Source organism: Nicrophorus vespilloides, unplaced genomic scaffold, assembly GCF_001412225.1.
Source record: "Nicrophorus vespilloides isolate i.1.1-1 unplaced genomic scaffold, Nicve_v1.0, whole genome shotgun sequence".
Lineage (NCBI taxonomy): Eukaryota > Metazoa > Arthropoda > Insecta > Coleoptera > Silphidae > Nicrophorus > Nicrophorus vespilloides.
Window position 1 is genome coordinate 29520 of NW_017096067.1, and position 18360 is coordinate 47879.

The 18360-nt window shown below is 37.8% G+C and overlaps 1 protein-coding gene across 8 annotated transcripts in view; it reads right to left on the minus strand.

Moving 5' to 3' along the window:
• LOC108569346 (rap1 GTPase-activating protein 1) overlaps positions 1-18360 on the minus strand; it is a 58368-nt gene that overhangs the window by 20939 nt on the left and 19069 nt on the right. For 4 of the 8 annotated variants that reach the window (XR_001891332.1, XM_017930856.1, XM_017930857.1 and 1 more), the window contains exons 2-3: positions 12405-12446; positions 1228-1420 (exon numbers count right to left, since the gene is read on the minus strand). Coding sequence is in view for 6 of the 8 variants with exons in the window: in XM_017930856.1 (XP_017786345.1) it covers positions 1228-1420; positions 12405-12446 (235 nt within the window). In the remaining 2 variants the exon portion in view is untranslated. Of the gene's footprint in view, positions 1-1227; positions 1421-5912; positions 6159-12404; positions 12447-18360 lie in introns of those variants that run through there. The other 4 variants (XM_017930865.1, XM_017930858.1, XM_017930862.1 and 1 more) reach the window with 2 other exon arrangements.

Genomic DNA, 18360 nt, shown 5'->3' on the forward strand with positions numbered 1-18360 from the left:
TCAACGAAAGTTGCGCGTTACTTAGGTTGCCTACAGCGCGATGCAATGTTTCAAATCTTCGGACATGCTATTATTATGGGATTACGCAAGCAAACAAAAGCCTTTCGAAATTTCTAAGCCGAAGAGATAAATCTAGCGCGATGGAGAGAGACAGAGCCGTTCTTGGTGGAAAAATCGTTTCCATTGTGGCGAGAGAGCGAGCGGTTGTTTCGTTGCGAAAGTCGCGGAAGAGGACGACGCAAGAAGAAAAGCGCGACGTATAGAAAAGAAGAAAACGTTATTGATTGCGAAGACATCTATCAAACTTTACGAGAAAGAATTAAACAGGGACAAACAAGAATAAAGGAACAGGAGTAAATGGCTTCCTTGTACGCTACCCACTTGCAACTGGAAACTGCGGTCAAGTGGGCGTTGAAGATTTGAATAGAACCTTTGAAATGAAATGATATTGATATTTTGAAAATAAAATAAACACTGAAGACTTTAATGCGTGTAAAATTCATCATTCTCTTATTACTTTCGCAGAAGATTGATTGATGATGGGGTGACGAGGAGAAAAAGATGGATTTGGGGCAATAATTGATCTCAAGCACTCAGCGATATTAAAGTCCCCAAATGCAATTAAACTTTCATCCAAAAGACAAGAAGAAAATTTGATTTCTGATTTCTGATGGCCTAGCTCTATTTACTTGTATACAAACACAGCATTTCTATATTTGGTAAAAGTGGGGAAAATAAGTGAAGAGAAAGATTTGCTCTGGCCAAGTGGGTGTCGGTAATTGCAATCCGTCGTCGTGTCCAATGTCAACGGGTTTCTTTCAACGCTATCCTCCGCGTCCACCACTCTCGATGTCCGTTTGCGTATGGCGAATTTGTCAAAGTCATCGATTGTAAATTGCAATCAAACGGACATATACAAAACACACGAGCGGAAAAGAGACAGAGAGAAAGAGTACATTTTGCAATGGTAAAGTTCGTGGGAAACGAGCGAAAAATATCGTGGGTTAAACGCTCTTGCCCAACTGTCGAAGCAATAACGACAAAAAAAAAAGAAACTATATAGTAAGGAGCAATTTAGCAACAACAAAAAAAAACGTTTTACTTTTCGGGCGAAATTTTGGTAGTCTCAACGCCCACTGTTGTACCATTTTTCTTTTGCAACAACGAAACCATTTAGCGCTTTTGATAGTCATAAGAATGTTCTAATTTTAAGTATATTCAAGTTACCTGTCGGAAGAATTCCGGAAGTACGCATCTTTGGTCATCTAGTCTGGAGCTTTGCGCCTTCTCCAAAAGCTCGAACAGATCCGCAGTGCCTTTCTGTCGATCAGGACTGTGACCGGACTGTTGTTGTTGACTATTGGTCGACGTAACCGGAGGACCGTGCCATACCGTCGACGTGTTGGTTGAATGTTGTCTCCTGAAATTAAAAAGAAAAAAAATAATTAAATAAAATGTCAAATACTTTTGTAATACTAAGAACGAAAAAACGACAAACCCCGTCCGTGTACTTGTGTGTGTGTTTTATATAGTTTTATAACGAGCAGATTGACGCCGGTCGACGCTGTTAAATATTTATTTATTTATTTATATATGTATGTAAAGGGAAAAGTGTGTTTCGTTGGGTTCTGCGAGTTTAGTTAAGAACGGCGCTGCTCGTTTGCGTGGAGTTTATTGCGCGATCCGTGCGAACTTTATGGCCGATTTAAACCGGCGAGAGGCCGCCTCACGCACCGCAACAACCACCAGCAACAACAACATGCAAACCAACACAAGCAAAAAACAACAACATTCACCTGAACGTGCACTTACATTCCCGTCTATAAATCGAGGGGAAACATCACATCTTCTCAGTAACAACAACAACAACGGCAACAAACGCAAGAGGTACGGGCGGCAGCAACAACAACAAAAATAAAACGAAACTGCACATACGTGGAGAAAAAAAAAGGAATTAAGCGCTCCTCGTTACCAGCCACAAAGATATAAAAGTTTCCATGAACATAATTAAACTAAACGCACCACCGTCATCAACATCAGCCCATCATATCATGGTCGGTTTTACTGCGTTTTAAAATCTCGACATGTTAAACATCTACTAAAAGATATTCACATTATTTATTAACTCCTACGTTTGTACAACTTTAATGCAATGCAAGCGCCGATAATTCATCTTCGTCATTAATAGATATAATTGACACTTGCTGTGTGCGGTGTTACATAACGACTGGGCTGAATTTTGTGTGCGAAAACCGACAGTCGGATCTCGGTGTGTGCATGTAATCGACTTTATTGCCAAATAAGGAAGGCGAGTGAATGCAGCGAGCGAGAAGAAAAAATAAGTAAAGACAGAAGCGAAAACGTCCTTCGCGATTACCACGATGCGCGTTTCAATTAAATCAACACTAATAAGTTAATCAAGTGGTACAAAAGTGAACAAAAAGAAATAAGTTTTAACATGTTTCCGCAATGCTTTCTTATAGCGTGTACAGTTATTAATTTAAATAAAACTTTGCTAATGCAAACTATCCGAGATTTACTGCGTGTTACGCAACTCTTGTTATGGAAAGATCTATTAGCGAAGTGGAGAAAAAAAGGTGTGCGAGTAGTGTTGGGCGAGAACTGGGCATACTTACATACACACACATCGACACAATGGGTGTGGGCAAAAATGGATCAGGTGTTAAGAGAGAAAAGGAAGACTTTGAGAGAGAGAGTGAGAAAGAATTGGCGTCGCATGCAAACCTATAGCGACACCTTCGTGCACGTTTCCTTCTCATTGTACTTGGTGTTAACACCTTCATTGTGTGTTTCAGCGATACCAGTGATTACCGAAAATCATGAAATTGCAGGGTTTCGGTTTACCGACGAAAATGGGGGGTCCATAGGTGGGGGAGGGGTTTTGTTTGTCGTGTGCCAAAGAAAACGCACCCACACACAGCGCGGAACAGATGCGGTTAATTTTCGGACATATGGGGTGGACGATATGGGTTGGTTGGTTGGATCGGTGAAAAGGGTGCGCACACTAATAATACCATATTGCGTCAAAAGTGGGTTGGTTGAGAGGAGGTGGAAGAGGGTGGATGGATGATCGGGTGTGTTGATATCACCATCACCCTCTTCCACCTCAACACCATCAACCGTAACCAGAAGATAAGCCGAATAATCTAATTAGAAAATATTTAAATTAATTTCTCCGTTTCAACTGTTAGTGGACTCGCGTGACCAAGAGATCGAAGAACACACGCTTCGATCAGTTCACATTAAAAATATATAATTGAAATATATTCGCTCGACTCGTCATTTCCTCGCATCTGCCTATTATTAATTATAAATTTAAAAAATAATAAAAATAATAATCGCACCTTGCAAAAAGTAATTATTACCTTACAAGTAATGCAATTAGTGGTGGATTTCGTAAACTTCTCGCAACGGACGCTTTATTAATATTGCTTAATTATAGATTTTCTACGCGAGGCCTCAAAATGAACTTTTTTTTTTTCGTCCTAACGAATCTCTTAAGCACACACATATGTTGACTTTCTCATCGACATCATCATCTTCGCGTTTGCGAAATGTGTACGGCACATTTCACGCGTGCATCGAATTACGTTCCTAATTGAAAATTAAAATAAAATTACAATGAAATTTTAAAAAACATAAAAATAAAATATTAATTAAGCAAATATGAAATAGTAATAATGTACGAAGCGAAACAAAAACGAATGACCGTAGCAAATTAAAATAATGCAACATAAATATTATAGTTCTATTTGAAATCGATTTGTGACGCGCGTACAATAATTGATTTTGTAATTGCATTTAAACGTTTCAATTTAATTGACGACTTATTAAGCGTTTCTGCATTGAAATCGTAACCCACATCATCCTAATCTAATTGGAGTGCAGTTATATAGCAGTCTGTTGCACAGATGGTTTTCTGAAAGGGCTCTTAGGCGATGATTAACAAAGTTGGATCCATTAATCATTCGAGCAAATGGGACGAAGATTCCGCATCATCACAACTTCTGCACGTATCATTTTGAAACACGCAGAGTAAAAAAAAAATAAACAAAACATTTTTGGATGATGCGTAATCAATCATCTGAGGAGGACCAGACCGGACGAACGGATCGCACAATTTGCATAAACGAAGTCCCCGCATGTCGTAGTATTTATATAAAAAAAATAATAATATAACGCTTGCATATGGGACGCAATAGGTCACAAGTAATTGATGATTTTCTACCAAAAAAAAATTAGCATTTAACATGAACATACGGAGCGGCGGCGGTACGGCACGCGCTCTTCTGTTAAAATGAATTACAAATTAGTTAGATCGCTCGCATCTGCCCATTATTGTATTGTACGTCTAATTTTATATTTTTTGTTGTTGATGTAACCACGTGCGGTTTTGAGAAAATCGTAAGTATTAGTAAGTATTAGTAGCAGCAGCAAGTAGCATCTGCACCCGGGGGGATTGGATTTAGTTGTTTTAATTGGAACCCCCCAAAGTGAGAGACTTCTTTCAGAGAAACGAATAACGCCGAAAGGTCAGAGGAGGAAAGAAAGAAACGTAAAGATACGATCATCAAGAACAAAACGGGCAATTGTCGCAGCACGCTTTCGATGTTAATCATTCGATTAGAGATCGGACGGGCGATAAAAGAGTTAATTACCTGGCTAGCAACGGCTTAATAAAAGCGTGCTTATATATACATCAATTTCGATGATGTTACGTTATGTTGCCAAATCACGGACTGCTATTTATTACACGCGTCGGTCGCGACAATCTTAGGAAGGCGGATTCCTCCACTTCCGCGATCACGATCATCGTTCATTGTGCGCCTTATACGGGACACGATGATACCTGTTGTTATTTAATCATCGTCGGGGAAGGCATCGATTATTCTGCGATCTGCTCGATTCGACAACAACGATGATGATGACGATGAAGGGGCGGCAGCGGCGTTCATCCGGATACCGCAAAATCATCGTCCATCGTGTAATAATAATCGATTTCGAAAGTGGAGCGACGAGAGCCGTTTCTGCGCGTTCACGCTTTTTAGATTTCCAACCCACATTTTGAAGGAAGAACAGAATAGAATGAGCGCATAAAAATTCGCAATTAGCAAACTGATTTCAGTTACGTAAAGGAGTCGGAGCAAGCAGCATTAAACGTCGCACATAAATCAAAGATAGCAATGTTACAACAAAGAAAGATATCGAACAACGAATAGGTAGGTTTCTAGGTAATGTGTGTGTGTGTTACGTAAACGCGGAGAGAAATCCCGCAAACTGTAAGAGACGAAAAGCAACAAGCGCGCGCGCGCTTTACCTTGTTATATCAACTACTTTTTGGGCCCTCCGGGGACACATTTAAATTCCGCGCGGAACGATCCAGAAAACGCAACGTCAACTACCTTCCACAGTTTGAAGGCGGATTAATAAATGCGACGCCTTCGGAATAGACAATTCGGAAACGTCCGAAAAAGTTTATTCAAATCTGAGATTTGGACGAGTCACGTGAATTCTAATTGCCCAATTACAAATAACCTAATGCCTAATGTATATATTAGATAGAAGAGAGAGAAATCATTTGTTGTAAGAGAGGAGAAGAAGAAGCACGAACATTGAACTTCCCGCATAATAATAAAATAGTATTGGAAATCATAATTGAAAAGACGCTTTCTATTAAATTACATTAACCACCATTTCATCGGTACATTGAATATTGATATTAAAAGATTTCCATTTATTCCGTTCAATTTAAAAGTATTATTGAAAATGCCAAATTTGAAAATGATAAACTGATAACGATAATTTCGCAAACATCGTTTTACAAGTTTATCAAAAGAATGACGCAAAAGCAGGATATGTTATCAATGAACCCTATTATTAAGATAACTTACAGCAACTTCTTCATGTAACGTTTACGGGCGATCAGCGTGTAGGATTCGCGATGTCCGGCCGTGAAGTATTTCATTTTCATCTTGTAATCACTTGTACCAACTATTGCACATAATAGAAAATCCCCAAAATTAAACAACACCAAGTGTTATTAAGCAAGTAATAACCGGAGGATTATTATTATTATCAAACTAGAATCAATTATTGCACGATTATCAATCAAAATCCAATACGAATTCACTTGGATCGTCTCATCTCTTCCTCTCTTCGTGCGGACGCAACGAGAGCGCAAGCAAAACTGAAAAACCGAAAACGTGCGCTCGACTCGCTCCATCCAAACTCGGCCGAGCGAGTCGAGCGACGAGTCGATCGCCCTTCTTGCAGAGGTGAACGAAAGCCACCGGAAAGCCACGACTGATCGCGTAATTTGCGTGAATAAACAAATATTGTCCATCGAAATTTCGGACAATCACAGATCCATGACATGCAGATAGAGCAAAGAGCAAACAGCCGACAGCTTGTTTTCATATTTTCGGTAAACGCTTGGGTTTCAATAGATTAGGGAATTTGTATACGAGACAATGACAACAACAACAACAGCGACAGCGACAGCGGAAGGGACAGATTACATTTTTGCGGTAGAAAAACCCTTTTTCGACCCAAAAGCATTGACGTTTCACAGATTTGACAGATAAATCGGTGGTGTGGTGTGTGGATGGATGGATTACCCTTTTATCCTATAGCAGATAATATGATTATACCATTCGAAATGTTCATGGCTATAATCATTTGCAACGTTATCGTTGATCATAGAATTAAATCGAGTCCCGTATTCGTCAGTCAAAACAATCTCAAAATTTGCATATTCAACGATTAACTAAAAAGTTTCAACAATAGATTGCAAGCACAAATTGCATACGAAACGAAAAGGAAAAGAGCGAGAGAAAAGTGAGAGTGAAAATATGCAGGAAGAAGAATCGCTATTAATTTCTCTTCATTTCTTTTTTGTGTGTGTGTTTCTGTTGTAGTTGTTGTTGATGTTGTTGTTTTCATTGCCTCTCCTCGTACAAGTGAATGAATTTAATAACAATTAGATACGCTGCTTTCAATAATAAAAATAATAATTACGGCGAGAGCTTAGCTAATACGAAATTAGCGTTCACCTCAGCCGGATGGTTAAATTAAACCAAGTGCGAAAGCTTCTGATGAGCGCAGAGAAATCGAGCGATATTTTCTAAATAACGTTAATTATGCAATTTCACGTGCGAATTAATAAAGCGAAACATGATTTTACGATAATAGTAATCTTATTTAATAGTTTGAATTGCGTCGCTCCTCATTAATAGCTTATCATGTATTTACAAAATATGCCCAATGTAATAATTTAAAGCAAGCTTAAAACAAGAAACGTACTGAAAAAAAGTTGTTCTTCTAGTTTAGTTAAATTTCCAGAAAAGCAAGGGTTATTTAAATTTTGTGGAAGTGTCGCATCCGAGCATGTTGGAAAAAGAAAAGAAAGAATAAAAAGTCATGAGTAATGTGTGTTGGGGAGCGTAGAAATGGGCCGAACCGAAATATGTCCCCATTTATATTATGAGTCGTATCATAAAACTTAATTAAATCTACAGCGAACTAAGGAGAAAAGAAACAAAGTTTAAAAAGAACTCTATACAATATCAAATTTACAACGAAACTAATCTCTAATCACAAAGATTGTGGTGTTCTGCAATTAATTATTAGGCCGTCTTATTTCTAATTGGAAACATATAATGCAGTAAATCAGGCTTAGTTTAATCCAATAAACACAGAACCCTAAACAAATAGTGCATTTCATATATAGAAAAGAGAGAAAGACAAACAAGAAAAAACAGAAACACCCTTTCCCGAAAGCAGATGAATGAACGTGCCAAAGAAAATTCGATTCAATTGGTTTCCAGGACGGGACGGGACCTTTCTTTTTTTGGTACGTGCTTTTCACTCAACACTTGGAATCAAAGATACGACTGTTAAAAAAAAAACAGGAAGAGATAATAAAATATATAACAGTTAGAAAATATGCAGCTGCTTTTCTTCAGTTATCTTCAAATGAAACACGATGGAAATGCGAAAAGTGACATTTTTTTTAGAAGCAGGTTGACAAGTACTTTTTTTTAAGAGAATTGCATTATGTAAGTAAACCGATATTTGCACTTGGTAAATAATTGCACAAATTACTTGTCAAGTAGCGAGAGAGGCGTTTTTATTCGCTCCGGAATTTGATTAATTAACATTCCGTGCGCGTCTTTGCGCCGGGGGAATTAATTAATTGAAAAAGAGCAAAACGAGAACCTAAACAATCGATGATTGCGTTTTCGGGTTGGTCGGTCGGTCGGTCAATTTGCATACAGCAAAGTATGCTCGATGCGCAGCGGAATGCAATAACAAAGATGAAAGAAACAAATAATGGTAGGCAAATAAATAAACGACAAAAAAAAATGTGCAAAAAAAGAAAGACTTCCGCAAGTTTCGGTATATGCGGTCAGACTGCAGCAAAAACCGGCAGCTCAACTCGACACGCGTGCCGTCTCTCTTTTCTCAAGTCTAACTTGTCCGAAGAATCAATTTCAGTGCTCAAGAAACTCAAAAAGGAGGGCAGGTGCGAGGAGGAATGCTCGTATGTTCCCGATATTTATTTGGGTCCGGTAGCGTCGAGGGGAGACAATGGTCGCAACGCGCAACAACCCCTTGTGCAATAAAAATAAGGTCGAGAGTGAAGGGGGTTGGTTTGGGTTGGACGGATGTGCGAATATAATAAAAAAAAAATGACATGAAAAAAAGTGTAATAAAGTATATAAACGAGGCGTGGCAACAAAAAGTGACACAGTGATTGTTTGCATGGAGTGGAACGCGGCGGCTTTTGCCCGTCCGTTTCGGTATTTTGATTGCCGACGGAACAAAATAAATAAATGTTAAACAAAAAAGAAGAAAAATAAACATACTGTTTATATTTACCAATTGGTTACCATAACAATTGGTAAGTAGCAGAAACGACTTTTGGTTGTCCCACCAGAAACGACTTTGGTTGTCCCATAATTCAATTGTATTTTATTATAAAATTTAATGGTATCTCTTTCAAACTTAAATAATAACAATTTTAAATATATGAGAATCGTAATAATGAAGAAACTCTTGATCGACTTGGAATAAAAATAAACTAATATTATTGTTACTACTTACTACAAATAAATACTACAGATAGGATAATTGTCATGCATTTAACATAAATAGAGAATGAAAGTTATAGACTAATTGTAAAGGGTATATATTTAAAAAAAAACTAATGTAAGGTAGAATGATGATAAAATCTCAATCAATTATTACAGTTTTTATAGTTTCCAGAATGCATTAGAAAAGCACGAATTTGCATCAAATTTTAAACCCAATCATTATGTGACCATAAAAATTAATTTATACTCGTAACAAAAGGAAGAAGAATGCTTAAAATCCCAATAGTCAAGTCACCTGTAATCCATAAATTATGCAGAAGGAAAAAAAAATCCCTTTTAATTGTGCACGCTTCCAACAAAAAGGAAGGAACTCCTCTCTTCTCAAAAGAATTAAAAGAGAGCCCTAATTCGTTACGAAACCGACCATCAGATAAGGCCTACCCACAATGCCTAATCGAAAACCTATTTACAAAGAGAGAAACATTGAATGCACTTCATCGATCAGCACTTCATAAAAACTTGCGGCTATACAAAAGAAGGGATTTCCCCAATATATATGTATAACTATACTAGCGCACTTTAAAAAAAAAACATCGATTGCGATAAATCACGAATCAGTTTAAAGTATCTACTATGTAATAATAGAAAAAAAAAGGAGCTAGGCTACATATTGATGGTGAAAAGGGTGCAAAAAAAAAGGGATGTTTCATTATCAATGCGAAACGGAAAAAGTAAAAAGGGGATGGTAGTAAAAGTAACTAGTAACTAGAGTTTATTTATTACCCCTCGCGTTCTTTTTTTTTCTCCTCTTTACTACCTTTCAAATTTAAGTTTGCCCTAACGTTGTTTAAAAAAAAAACATACATACACGAAGTGCTTTAATATCCGTGTAGTACCTTTTTTTAAAATTGAAACTACTGCTGTCATTGATCCGAACGAAAATTGAAACCCCGGATTAATTTATAGAAAATCCACCCCTTTTACTGCAAGCAGGAGAAGTAGCAACTTCGGTCGTATTCTTAACCGAAACTACAAAAAAAAGAGGGGGTTCAATTTTAATTGAACATTGGCAATTACAAATTAAAATTATTACAGGGGATTTGTTGAGATTTTGATTTAGAATTGTTTGCATGTTGTTTTCGCAAACGGTTTCCGTGTCAACCGAAGCGTTTCTTAATGGAACGTAATTTGCATAAACCAGTGTGTTTAAAACATTTATTGGAGTATGATGTTGTCGGTGAAAAGAAAAAAAAGGGATTAGGAAAACGGATCCCCACGAGGGCAAGTTTCAATAACGGTTAATTCGCCTTAATGGGTCCTAATTAAAGCGAATTAAATCGCATTAACGTAGAGAGAGAGAGAGAGAAACGCATGGGGGATGATGATGGTGGCGGCGGGTGGCCCCCAAAAATTGCCCGTCCGTGTGAACCGAGTCGAACGCTAATGGATTGTGCATTAAAGCCTGCGGACATAAACTTCCTCTTTACTTACGATCGACGAAGAAAGAACAAATAGAAAGTGACAAAAAAAAAGAGAGTAAATCTGCCACGGGCCAAAATCTGAAATTGAACTTTCCAGCGTGACACAACGGCAGCGCACCCCAGAGAGGTTGTCACCAGGTTAGATTTGACATTCGAAACCCCCTCGAAGTGAACCAACTACGAAATGGAAAAAAAAAAAAACGGTAATTGTGATGAAGAGCAAGACGCGATTTGCATTTTCCAACCCTTTCTCATTTTTTTTTTTGTACACCCGAAACGCGTTTACACGCTTGCCAATCATAATTATCGAAATGTGAATTCAGTAAATCATTTCAGCTGCTGCTCGACGCGAATCAAACGGAAAGACGAGAGAAAAAAAAAACTGACTGGCTCAATCTGAATGACAATGCGAGGATACAAATTATTTTACCGTAAATCACGACCCAATTTCAGATAGAAAAATCATTAATTCGATCTGCATACGATGACAATAGATCTAAGTGTACGTTCGTTTGAACATTGAGTACGTTAACTGAATTTTCTGACAATTTATATGGAAATTGAGCAAAATGTACATTTGCTACAATTCGAAATTACATTATTGTGAATTACAATATCCATATCCAATCAAACAAACATTGTATTGTCACCGGAAAACAAATAATCTGAATAGAGGGTTTGCGTTTGCGTTTGGTCAATGCAGGGAGAGTGAGGGAGAGAGAAGAGAGGACAGAGGTCAGTTCGAATCCGCACCCCAATATACACGTCTAAATCGAGGGCGGAAAACAATCGCCGCTTCAACCCGGGGGCTTCATTATTGACAGGCAATATGATGGTAATTTATGGTCGATGCGAACCATTAATTTCATTGAATGCACATTTCGACCACCGAAAACTGCAATACACAAAGAGACGACAACGACCCTCTTTCTTTTGCTCTCTTCACTCTTCAAAGGCTCGAAAACAACGTGATGACGGTTACATCGTAAATAATGGAAGAACTTAATCCCGTTTTTAATAACGATGTCAAAAGTACATCGATATGACCAAATTGTAAGTACTTACTTACTTACTTACATAACTATTAGTGAAATTAAATGAAATTCCGTTGAATAATTGAAATATATCAGATGGAAGAAAGCGAAGTGCTATTGTTAGCAAAACTTTTATACAGCAGCAAAAGATGCAAAGACGAAGATAAGAGAGATCCGCCCTTTTTAGGCACGCGCCAACCCTTCGCTTCCGGACTTTCCGGATTCCGGCGAATGAAACTCGTTTTGCCACAATCGGGACCTTTCTTTTTTTTCTGCCGCACACTTGATTCTTGCGATAGAACACATTGTTACAAAATGTGCCCTGATGAAATTCGACACTCCGCTTCCGAATTGTTTCATCACCTCCTTTTTTGAGCACGCCCGAAACAAAAAGGTGCTGCGCTTTATCGGATTGTGATGCATACATAATAATCCAAGTAGGTAATAAAACGGACGACCGTAGGTAGATAGGTCTGGATGAAGAAGAATGCAAGGATAGGGATCAAAAAGAGTTGGGAGTGCGATTCGGTGCAATGATAAATTGATCGGAGGACCGAAGCCTTTGTGCTTGTGAAATTATCCAAAAAACCGACTTACAACGGTATTACACATCGCGTACATATATTAAATTATGAAGAGTGAGCGGAGTCTATTGGGGCGCGCAACCCGACACGAACAAAGCGCATCGATTAATCAAAGGATCAAATCCAAAGGGTGCAGCAAATACGCGTATCAACTTCGGCAATAACTCACTGCGACTAGTAACAACTTACGAAACATTGCGGGTTGAAGAGCTGCTGCTACTGTCCACGTACCTGTAACAAAAAGTAAAACTTAATTAGTATAATTACTATTTACTTATGAGCAGATGTTTTCAAACAAAACCTATCGTCCAATCTCGATAATCGATTTAGGAAACAAAGTATTGATAAAACGCACCCTTTGGGAATGCGGAGGTAGTAATAGAATATACACTTTTACACTCTATGATTTTAAACATGCTACTCGGCAAGTGTCACCTATTAAATAACATTGCACATTTAAAAATATAATGGTTTGAAAAACATCGAACGATATACAAAATTCTGGACATAATTGCATTTAAGTTTAAGCACCGTGACTTTGGTATTAAGTGCAAGATGGAAAATAACGGCAAAAAGTAGTAATTTCGCATTTCGAAAATTGGTGATCAATCATCGGGAAAACAAGTACGCCCCGGACGAATGATTTTTCTTTTCTTTTTATAATTCTATTGCCAATCCATCAAAATTGCAGTTCTTCTGCAGCGGCTTTCAATGCGCTACCATTTGAAAAAGAACTGAGAAAAAAAAAATCGTCCCATTGTATGTGATTACGCGTATACATATTATGTAATCCGAATGGCGCGAGGGGAGTAATTTCGTTCTATGCATCTCTTTCTCTCGCATTGCAAAGGGCCACTAAACATCACCCTGTGCACATGCACTAAGCTCATCGATCAGACCCTGTTCCGTTATGTTAATGAACTCCACACTCTCTTCTCATTCATTCATTTTTTTTCTCTCTCTTCTCTTGCACCTACCCAATGCATAATAACCACTATCTGCCCCCAGTTTTGGCATCATTTTTTTGGAGGAATCACTCTGGGGGGTTACCAACAACAACCACGACAATAGCAATAATAGAAGAAAAAAAAAACCGAAAATCCCCAAAAAATCCGACACTTAGCCACCCTCATTACTATTAAATCCGCTTTAGATATTACATTTTTTACCGGTAAATACTGTTTTTTTATTCCTCTCTATTGAATCACCCCAAAAAGAGAAATGTTCTGCACTTTTCAGCCATTACTGGAAGAATGAATAATGCAGATATTTTCACTTCACGATTACTTGCATTTTCAATTTCTCTCTCATATCATATTCAATGTAGCAAATATTTGACTACGTTTTTAATGAATTAAAAATCTCACACATTTTTTGTATGTATATAAATAAATAAAAATAGCAACTTAATTTTGTTTTAAAAGAGAGAGTAAACGGTGTATTGATGATACATATTGTTTGCAATCTCATCGCGACCATTTGCAACCCTCTCTTTGCATCAGGTTGCAAGGTAATTATTCAACAGTTAAGTCGTTTTTCAGCAGGTCACATTGTCATTCATTGTTTGCGATTCGCATGCAAACACGTGCATTGCCGAAAAGTTATCTTGGGAAAGTTCGTTGGCTGGATGGACCCTAGAGAGAGGAGACGAACAAGTGGACAAGCGCGAAAACCAGTTCCGAAAGAGAAAGAACGCACAGATAAAAAAAAAATAATAATCGCGTTATTTTTTTGTGTGAGCGCATCCCATCATATCTTATGCTACTACGAGAAAAATGCTTGTCCACAGCTCATCCCCACAGCATAAATCGAGCAGAAAAATATCGCACAAAGGGCGCATAGTCATAATAATAATAAAAAAAAAACGAACGAAATATGTGGATGGGATAGGAGAGAGAAAAAAGGGTGGAAATCGTTGGGCCAAACGGTGAAATGGGCTGGATTAAATCATAAAATCAGTCACGGGCAATTTTTCGCCAAAAGGTCCCAAAAAAAAAGGGATATAAACACAACAACAACAAAAAAACTGACGAAAGACTAAAAATCAGTTTCGCGACAAATTTTATCACCGGAAAAGCGGATGCGTTCCGCTTCATAAAGAATTTTCGACACCGTTTGTTACATTGTGCTATTTATTGCAATACATATATCCATCCCCCAGACTTAATCTAAAAGTTTGATAAAACTTCCTTTATATTCATATTGTTTACTAAAAGTTATTGTAGATTTCATTTCAAAGCATTCCTGCAAACAACGAGTAAAACCAAATTTTATTCTGTGAACCGACTTGGCATCATAAACTAGATACAAAATGCTCAAGGAAGAAAAAAAAATATCATGAGATGTTTTAATGTCGACAAAGGGATGATTCCCCTTACTAAATGAGATACATTAGTGCTCTATTCTAGGATAGTTTGTTTTCTTAAAATAGTCGAACGCGTGTAATAAATAGTGTGAATAGTTGCTTTCTTTCTGCAGGGGTGAAGAAGTGCATGCGAAAGAATGGACGAGGAGAGATTTGAAAGGGGGGCTCCTTAATGGACGTTCTAATAGATTCATCATTGCGGTAACAACAACAACTATTATCACGGAAAACTACTCTCCTTCTCTAGGGGAAACAACGAAAGAAAGGAGATCTAGGCCTCACCTCGCCTAGCTTTTTGGCGATTGCCCCAAGGGTGCATAGCTTCTTTTAAGGGGTGCCAAAGTGGCTTGTAATAAACAAGTTGTCCTGCTCTCCTTTCTCTGTGATCTCCTAGGAAAGACTCCTTCCTTGCATCTAAACGCAACTATTATATGCCCTATTTTCGGCAGATTAACTCTCCTATTCATCGCAAAGCCATTAGGTTTTTTTTTTGTCATCAAACACGTGTATGTAGAAAGGGTTGCTCCTTACCGAAGAAGAATAAAATAAAGAAAACAACTATTCGCCAATAGATAACAACACGCAAACGAAGGGAGAACTTGTATTCAATGTATTGTGTGCGCAAAACTGTGAGAAAACATTGCTCCAGTTCTATTAAATCTGCGACCAGTATTTGATGAACGAACGAACGTTGCAAATCTCTATAGCGTCGACGACAGATTGTTATACTCCGCCAATCAAGTATACGACTCTATTGTAAAGAATGATCACTTTAATACCATAACTCGATGTAGTTAAGTGTGAGAAAGCAACTAAAACACGATTAAAAACTCATTCCCGGCTGGAAATAAAGTGAGAAGCAGAGTAATTTCTTTACAAGTCGTTTTTTTTTGCTCCTACATTGAGTAGGGCGGCGGCGTGAAAACTTCACTCCACTTCATCCAATTTCCTTCCGACTTTCTTAATGTATTAAAAAAAAAAGTCTTCGTGTTTGCCCTTCGGCGCCGATATTTTCGGCATCTGGTAACAAACACCCAATTACTTAACGACATTTCACGCAGCTCATGCGGCAAAGAAACACGCAATAAACAAACAATAACCAAACATAATTCTAGGGTAGCAACAAGAGGATAATAGAACGAGAACGAGAAATAGGAACGAGCAATAGAAGAACAAGAAAACACGTAAAAAGTGAGGATAATCTCAAGGTTCAGGGGATGGAAAGGTTAAAGTGCGCCCTTTCGGAAATTAATCGCATGATTTAATGGCGACGCCGGTTCGCCCTTCGAAAAATAGACGTTAAATAAAAATAGAAATAAAAAATGGAAGAGAGGCCAACCCTGAACTCCTCCGCTAAACAACCCCAAGCACGCAATTTTTTTTTTCGCCACCTCCGACGCGCTAATTAATTGAACAGCCATGATAAATTACACCGCATCACGATATGGATGTATGCAAGAAGAAAAAAGCAATTACTTACTGTATAAATAATTGCTAAAAGAATGAATAAAGCATGTAAAACATCTTAATTTAATAAAATACGAATAAAAAATATGCTAGAAAAGACACGTTTTTCGATCTTAATTAAATCTTCAATACATTTTGATATTTCGATTGTATAAGTTTTTTGGAAGTGGAGGAGGACGCACACCGAATCCCATTAAAATACATTATAACATATTAAATAACAGCACGCTGGGCAGATTACATAATTAATGGATTAGCGTGAAACGGGAAGCATGAAACGTAACGTAATCAGGAGAAAGACAGAGAGGCAGGCGACAGAACGAAACGCTCATTAGAAATAAATCACGATAATCCGAAAATGGTTATTCAAATTTATGACATGGCCGAACCAGAAACGAAAATAAGAAGAAACAAATAATCCGGGTCGAATGTCACGATTGCGTTAGCAGTAAATGCCAACGAATTATTATTATTATTATCAATCTAATTGCTAAAAGAAGAATTATTTCTATGAAATATAAAAATGATTTAACTTCTTGAATAAATATAATGATTCCGACAATATACAAATGTTCTCATAACAAACCCCAATTAAATAACTATATTTTTATTTCCCCAATTGTAAACTTCCTGAATGAAGCTCAAAAAAAAAACTCGTTAATTAATGAAATACGTAGTTTCTGAAAACGAAAATTAGTTACGCTTACGTGGGCGTCGTGAAATAAAATTAATATTAAAGAAAGAAAAAAAGTACATAAAAGAAACCTATTTAGCGATCCAATTCTCCATTAGTTTCGCAGTCAACACGCACATCCAGACTGTTCACGAAAATAAATTAGAAACTAATGAGTCAGTTATGAAGTGTAAAGATGAATAACAAGAAACAACAACAACAAAAAAGAAAAGAGAGGAAACAACGAAATATGGGAAACCCCCTACAATATAGAAGCATGGCCAACTGTGACGGAATCCCATCACGCGTGGTTCCTTTTGTCTCCTCCCTTCCCCTTGGCGTTCATCATTTTCACTAGAAGCAATTCTTCCGAATTAACAAGAAAAGAAAGAGCGTGGAAAGGAAACATATAAACGTGAAAAACGCTATCACACCACTTGATCGGTAGGCAATTGCACCGGAAAAAAAAGAAGTAATAATTAATCGTTTCTCCTCTTATCGAGTACACGCATCTTTCTTCCTGTCCGTCCGACCGCCTTCAACCTCAATTTAACTCGGTTAAGGGTCTCGCTTTCAGAAATCTGAATACGGAATATTTCACGCATTGCCAGATAGATACAAGACATTTCTAATTGCCCTCTACGGTATATACGGAATAAGCAATTGGAACGTTTCAAATATTATGACTTATCATGTAATTAGTACAGTTGACTTGTACTTTATTAGACAACTATTATAAGAGGAAACTGGAAATAGCAATATATATGCAGCTTTTTTTTTAGAAACAAACTTTTTACATCTTGGGTGTCTTTAATTACATGTTTAATATAAATAGAGCGTTAAAGACTTTTTTTTTATACATTAAACAATAAAATGCCGTAAAATGGAATCTGTAATTTGAACCGCGGGAGAGAAGGAGAGACAGACCGCAACTTTGATAGTATTCTGCATGGCTGTGCTTCCCTGAAACCGCAGGGAATTGCAAAAGCTTAATTGCCCGGAGGAGTAATTAGGAATCTGGTTTACCAATTCCGAATGAAAGAGAAGAAATGGCAATAGGTAATGATGAGCGCGAGAGCAAACGAAACGCGGACCGGCGCTTGCTTCCGCGATGATGCAATTAGCGCTCGCAATTAACGCTCCTCAATACGTTCACAACCTCTCATCTTCTGGTATAACAGCATTTCGCACGTGCAATTCATTACCGGCATATTTCCGCTCGCTCTCTCAACTTTACCTGCTTTTATATCTTAAATATAGTATCAAAGTCGAGTTGCTGCTCTACGCCTCGTCGTTTAATGGCAGAGCAAACGGGAATAAATAAAATTACGAACGTAAAAAAAACAAACCCATGCAAGTAGTACGTATATAAAAGGTACAGCAGAAACGTTTATGCATCACATAGAGAGGAGCAAACGGAGCGTAACGTAAAAAAAGCGATGTCCGAAGAAGACAATGAGGACTAGGGATGATCATAATGGAAACAATATGAGGAATATGATGTTAGCTGTCAAAACGTTAAAAAGGGCCCGATGGATGGATGGATGCACGGAAGGAGAGGAGCGCGCGCCCATTCGCCGCGTTTAAAATAACAAACAGCTGAATCGCCCCCCTCTTTTGTCTCCCTAAATCTACATGTT